The sequence below is a fragment of the Plectropomus leopardus genome, chromosome 7, assembly GCF_026936395.1.
Source record: "Plectropomus leopardus strain MGB_pleo_1.0 chromosome 7, ASM2693639v1, whole genome shotgun sequence".
Classification (NCBI taxonomy): Eukaryota; Metazoa; Chordata; class Actinopteri; order Perciformes; family Serranidae; genus Plectropomus; species Plectropomus leopardus.
This window is the reverse complement of record NC_142182.1, coordinates 1,140,546-1,147,500: the sequence shown is the minus strand read 5'-3', so window position 1 is coordinate 1,147,500 and position 6,955 is coordinate 1,140,546. Positions and strand designations below refer to the sequence as shown.

The 6,955-nt window shown below is 41.3% G+C and overlaps 1 protein-coding gene across 1 annotated transcript in view; it reads left to right on the top strand.

The window, feature by feature from the left end:
* The window catches only part of gpia (glucose-6-phosphate isomerase a), a 20,281-nt gene extending 16,090 nt beyond the window's left edge, over positions 1-4,191 (top strand). Inside the window, exons 13-18 of the mRNA XM_088079567.1 lie at positions 363-492; positions 599-675; positions 1,804-1,932; positions 2,818-2,893; positions 3,384-3,450; positions 3,836-4,191. Coding sequence (XP_087935693.1) covers positions 363-492; positions 599-675; positions 1,804-1,932; positions 2,818-2,893; positions 3,384-3,450; positions 3,836-3,959 — 603 coding nt within the window. The 3' untranslated portion in view covers positions 3,960-4,191. The remainder of the gene's footprint in view (positions 1-362; positions 493-598; positions 676-1,803; positions 1,933-2,817; positions 2,894-3,383; positions 3,451-3,835) is intronic.
* Positions 4,192-6,955: the final 2,764 nt, after the last annotated feature.

Sequence of the window (6,955 nt, the reverse complement as noted above, 5' to 3'; positions counted from 1 at the left end):
AAATTAAATATACCTTGAAAGTTTTGTTTCACAAACTGTGTAGTAATCCATGATGTGTTTAAGGACTGTTGGAAATGCAAACTTCAGTGATAATTTTGGTTTTTACAGTTTGTGGCTGCGTTAAATGATGTTATTGGGATGTTTAAAGAAATTGTTCCCGTAGGTTTGGAAATCATATTTTCTTTAACATTTTGGCAAATTTGTAAAGAAAAAATTGTTTTTCTCTAAAAATCACACCACAAATTTTTTTTTTATCTTTGAAATCACCAAAACCTTTTAAGAAACAAAGATTGCCTTTTTTAAAAAAGCGCCAATTAAAAAAACAACAACAAACAACGTGTCTCTGTCCGTGTGGTCGTCAGGGCGACATGGAGTCGAACGGGAAGTACATCACCAAAGAGGGCGTCCGCGTCAACTACCACACCGGACCAATCGTGTGGGGCGAACCCGGGACCAACGGACAGCACGCCTTCTACCAGCTCATCCACCAAGGTGACCACACACACACACACACACACACACACACACACACACACACACACACACACACGCACGCATAATGACCTGTAAAGAGTTAACCGACTCGTTTCTTCTCCAGGAACTCGTATGATTCCTGCTGACTTCCTCATTCCTGCTCAGTCTCAGCATCCAATCAGAGACAACCTGCACCACAAGGTACCGCCCCCTCTGTCTCTGTCTCTGTCTCTGTCTCTGTCTCTGTAGGTGGGTTTCCATTAACCCTGTAAAGCCTGTAAGTGTAGTAACAGCCCACGCAGTAATAAACCACAAAGATAATACAAATCTGCAGCTTTTAATGTAATAATCCACAAACATAATAGCTGTTGCAGACTACAGACATCACACAAAGTGTCCTGCAAATGTCCAATAATACATAGGTCTGTATGACGTATGTATTATAGACGTCTTTAACTGACGTTTGAAGGAAATTTCCTGTTATGATTGTTTGAGGGAACAGTTTTTGCGTTTGTGGGATTATTACATTAAAAGCTGCAGATTTGTATTATGTTGGCGCGTGTTTCAAACCCTCAGATTGCACAAATTCAGTGAATAAATCAAAATAAAATACGCCTCATGGAAACACGTTACTTACGACAAAACTCTCATTTATTGCAAAAATGTTTTTTGGCTGGCATGAGGTGGAATTTCCGTCGATTTGGAAAAGGCCAGATTTAATAAAACTGCAACCGAAACTCTTTTTTGTCTCTGATGATGCAGCAGGAGCTACAAGAGCTGTCACTGCATCTCTTAACTCTTCAAAAGTTGAGCGGATCATCTGAAGTTTTTAACCCACAATTCCTCTGTGAAATCGTGGACTACATCTCCCAGAAATCCCTCATACGTGGCCGCTCCCACGTATAAGGGGCTCGCCTTTCCATCACGCCTCCATAACACGCCTACGTGGCCTTGGATTGGAAATAATGACGGCTAGTTTGGTGGCTGCAATAGAAATAAAGCTGCTGATGTTTTGAACATCCATCGCCATGGTTACTGGGATGTTATCACCAGAGGAGAAGTCACATGACATCGCTCAGAGGAAACACAGTCAGCTCCACGTTGAGTTTGAAAATATCACTAAAATTATGCACAAATCTTAGTGATGGAAACTCTCGTGACTTTCTGTCTGCCGAATGTTGAAATGTTTTTATTTTCAGCTCTAGTTTGAAATGTAAAAGGGTCTGTACCCGACGCGTTCATGTGATAACTCTGTGTGTGTGTGTGTGTGTGTGTGTGTGTGTGTGTGTGCGCGCGTGCGTGCGTGCGTGCGTGCGTGCGTGTGCGCAGATCCTGGTGGCGAACTTCCTGGCTCAGACAGAAGCTCTGATGAAGGGAAAGACTCCAGAGGAGGCTCAGAGGGAGCTGGAGGCTGCAGGCGTGAAGGGAGACGCTCTGCAGAAGCTGCTGCCACACAAAGTAACACACCAAAGAACCAACCAACCAAACAACCAATCAACCAACCAACAAACCAAACAATCAACCAACCAAACAATCAACCAAACAATTATCCAACCAACCAAACAACCAACCAACCAACCAAACAACCAAACAACCAACCAACCAAACAACCAACCAACAAACCAAACAATCAACCAACCAAACAATCAACCAAACAATTATCCAACCAACCAAACAACCAACCAACCAACCAATCAACCAACCAACAAACCAACCAATCAACCAACAAACCAATCAACCAACCAACAAACCAAACAATCAACCAACAAACCAAACAATCAACCAACCAACCAACCAATCAACCAACCAACCAATCAATAAATCAACCAACCAACCAACCAACCAATCAACCAACCAACCAATCAATAAATCAACCAAACAATCACTCAACCAACCAAACAATCAATCAACCAACCAAACAATCAACCAACCAACCAGTCAGTCAGTCAGTTGGAGTGGTGAGAGTAAACGAATGAGGTCACAGGTTCGGTTTCTTTTTGCTGTGGTTTAAACTGTTTTCCTTCAGAAGTTTTGGTGGCTGTTTTTCTTCTTTAAAAAAAAAATTGGTGACCAAGAATTTTTTTTCTGCGATTGTTATTGAAAACTTATTTTAATTTTTTAGCAATTTTTTTTTTTTTTTTAGAATATAAAAAAAAGTGGATTTTTTTTCTTTTTATTACACAGGTTTGAAGGGCATGTTTTCTTTAAAGTGTTGAGGACTTTTTCAGAATTTTTGGGGTTGTTTTTGGGATACTTCGCCTCGATCATCGACTCATTAATGTTTCTTGTTCCTGTTAAGAGAAATCCAGATTTAATTGTTTTTTTCTTCCGTTTCCTCTGAAGGTGTTTGAAGGAAACAAGCCGAGTAACTCCATCGTTTTCAAGAAGCTGAGCCCGTTCGTGCTGGGAGCTCTGGTCGGTGAGTACTGGGAGACGCCGGGAACAAACCCAACGAGCAGCTCGACATGTTGACGCCGCGCGAAGCCGCTGGAGGCTCCGCCTGCGCCCGCATGACGGCTGCTGACCGTTTTTTGGTGAACTTTTTTTTAAGAATTTGTTGGCAATTTTAATAGAAAAAAATTTTCTATCATTTTTTTCATTCATTTATTTTTTTTACCACGTTTGGACGGCATGCTCTGCTCAGAGGTTTTGGAAACTGTTTAGCTTTCGTGATTTCCTTTAAGAACTTTTTTTTTTTAATAGATGTTTTTTTATTGGCGACTTTTTATCGTAAAGTTTTGTGACTTTTTTTTCTTTTAAAACATTTTTTGGTGACTTTTAGAAATTTTTGGCTTTTTTCTAATAGCTTTTTCGGGTGATTTTAATAGAAATGTGAAAAAAAAATTGTGTATGATGATGGTTGAAGTGAAGCATTGTGGGTAATATTTCGACTCTGTTGTTTTTTTCAGCGATGTACGAACACAAGATCTTCGTGCAGGGCGTCATGTGGGACATCAACAGCTACGACCAGTGGGGGTGAGTCGCATGTCCAACTTCAGACGTCCTCTGACGTCCTCTCAGTCAGCGGGTGAAGACGTGTTTGTTTGTAATAAAGACGCCAAAAAACGCTCGTCAGGTGACCAACACTGAACGTCTCCTACCTGTCTCTCTGTCTGTCCCCCTTTCTCCGTCTCTGTGTCTCTCTCTGTCTCTGTCTCTCTCTTTCTCTCCTTGTCTGTCTCGCTATGTCTCTCTCTGTCTTTGTCTCTTGTTCTCTCCGTCTCTACATGTCTCTGTACCTCTGTCTCTCTCTGTGTCTCTTTGTCTCTTTCTCTCTGTCTCTGTGTCTCTTTGTCTCTTTCTCTCTGTCTCTGTGTCTCTTTGTCTCTTTGTGTCTGTCTCTGTGTCTCTGTGTCTTCAGTGTTGAACTGGGGAAGCAGCTGGCGAAGAAGATCGAGCCGGAGCTGAAGGACAACTCTGAGGTCACGTCCCACGACTCGTCCACTAACGGTCTCATCAACTTCCTGAAGAAGAACTTTGTCTGAGTCCTCCTCTGTCTCCTCCTCCTCCTCCTCCTCCTCTCTGTCCTCTGTCCCTCTGTCCTCGTCCCCTGCTGTAGTCCTCTCTCATTGGCTGTTGATGTGAGATCGAGCACTTTGTGTCTGTAGACGTGTTTTTTGTCCCGTGGAGGACAGAGGGACGCGCAGATGTTACTGTAGGTGGCGACACTTTATCTCAGCACTGACTTTCAAAATAAAAGTCCTGTGTGTCACTGGAGCTCGGAGACTTGTTGTTTTTGTACCGAGTCGACTGAAGAGGACAAACCGCTTCAAAATTCAAAAATAAATTAATAAGAATAATTATTCCGCCGATCATTTTTTTGTCCAAAAGATCTTCAGTTTAAAAGAATTTAATTTGTCACGTTTGAGAAACTGAAACCAGAAAACTTTCGGGTCATTTTAGCTTGAAAAATTATATTTAATTGATTATAAATCGGCTGCAGAATAATTTTCTGTTGATGGACTCAAAGCCTAAAAAAGGTAATTCAGAGCAAAATAATAATAATATCTGACTGTTATTTATGAGCGTGCAGGGGGTGCAAAGAAGAGGCGGCATGTCAAATCATTTTTTTTAACCCTGGGGGGAAGTGGGGGGTTTTTGTTTTTGTTTTTGTTTTTTATTGTGGCTTAGGGGTGGGCCACATGACCTTAAATTTATTTGTAAAATTACAAAAGTGTTTAATCCAAAAAAAATCATCAAACTGTTTTCATGGGAAAAAAAGCCAGTGTTGTTGTGATGTTTGTTTGTTTTTGTTTTTTCTTTGCCAAATTTTTTTCTTTAAAAATCATCGAATATTAGAAAAAAAAAATCTTGCATTTTTCAAAAATAAAATTTGCCTTCCAAACCGGGCATGGGTTTATTTTTTTGAAGAATTTGCCAAAATGAAAGATTTTTTTAAAAGGAATTTAGCTTTTTTGTTTTTTTTAATTTTATTGTGATTTTGGGGGATTTTTAATGAAGCACATATACAAATATATGGAAATTTTCTTTAAAAATCGCCACACTACACAATTTATTATAGGCATAAAGTGTAAATACACAAGTTATCGTTGGATGTGAAATTTCTGACGGTCAAAAAACCAAATTTGGGCTTAAAATAACAACTCAAAAATGAATTCGGAAAATAGAAAAAAAAAAAACCTTCAAACTAAAATTATTCAAAAAAGAAGAAAAATCATAACTCAAGATACTTCAAAAATTGAAAAGAAAAACAACCACCAAACTCCAAATTACTCAATAAAATCATAATTCAAAATTATTAGAAAAATTAAAAAGACAGACACCGCCATACTCAGAATGATACCAACAGAAAAATCAAAAATTAAAAAAAGGTTAAAAAAAAAAAAAAACCAACATAACTTGAAATTATTATAAAATATTTCTCAAAATAGTTGGCAATTAATTTTCTGTCTGTCGATGATTGATTAATCAACTAATCATTTTAACTGTACTTGTATAAACTGGTTTTTAATTGTTTCTAAAACAAAATATATTTTATGAACTTATGTTTTTTATGCAAAAATCTTCATTTGTGAAGTAACTAAAGCTGTCAGCAGGGCCGGCTCTACTCATTTTGGGGCCCCAGGTGAGGTCCCCACGCATCCCACCCCCGCACGTCGATCACAACAAGTAACCAGGCTGAACTGGAACATCACGTACCAACACTAATGAAGACACGCTGCAGTGTGTGAGAGACATTAACACTATAAACAGTGTGTGTGGTGATGCTGCTGGTGTCTGCTGTCTGACCTGCAGCTGGATTCAAACACACACTCAATCAGACTGTTACTGCACTGCATTAAGTCTGTTCTTTCATTGTGCTTCAGGTAAAGCAGCACTGAACTCACCCACTTTATTTAACTTGACTAAGACCTGCATTTAGTTTGCAACAAGATTTAACAGTAATATTCAGAACAACAACAATGACAGCAGCAGTTTCTCAGAGAGCACCAATAATAGTGTAAATGTTCCCGCTTCAGAGAGACGTGTAGATGCAGATTAGACGTTTCTTCTCCAGCAGCTGCTGGGAGCTTCTGCTAAAGTGTCCACATTCATCTGGACACTTATAGAGGACATTAGCCGATTACTGCAAAGATAAAGACACGAACCTGCAGCAGACAGCGGAGGACAAACACCTGCTGCAGTGCATCACTTATTTCTTAGTTGTGATTATTCACAACTAAGAATAAGTGAATAATGCAGAATAATGCAATAATGCACCACAATGAAACAGTGACACATGCTCGACCATACGAGTAATTATTTGTCCATATCGGTCCGCTAATTTCAGCACATTACTGGGTAGAAAGAGCAGCACTGAGAGCAGCAGTGAGCTGTATAAACTACTGTCCTGACATTCAGATGATTCATGACCATCCCTCAGTTCTCAGCAGCTATCACAGCATCATTATATCGCCTCATTATGTAGCTCTGCTTGATTTGAACTGAGATAGCTCGTACACATGAAACGTCTTCACACTTTTTTGTGAGCGCGATCGCGGCGCTCCTTCAGCGCGCGGCGCTCCTTCAGCGCGCGGCGCTCCTTCAGCGCGCGGCGCTCCTTCAGCGCGCGGCGCTCCTTCAGCGCGCGGCGCTCCTTCAGCGCGCGGCGCTCCTTCAGCGCGCGGCGCTCCTTCAGCGCGCGGCGCTCCTTCAGCGCGCGGCGCTCCTTCAGCGCGCGGCGCTCCTTCAGCGCGCGGCGCTCCTTCAGCGCGCGGCGCTCCTTCAGCGCGCGGCGCTCCTTCAGCGCGCGGCGCTCCTTCAGCGCGCGGCGCTCCTTCAGCGCGCGGCCCTCCAGGCCTGGCTGCCAGATAAATGTAACGACGTAAAAAGTGCAGTATTTCCCTCAGAAATGTAGTGGAGTAAAAGTATAAAATGGCATGAAAAGAAAATAGAAAGTACCCCAAATGTGTACTTAAAGCACACAGTACTTTCCACCACTGGACATCAGTGATATCAGCGATCGATTAGACGGACTGAA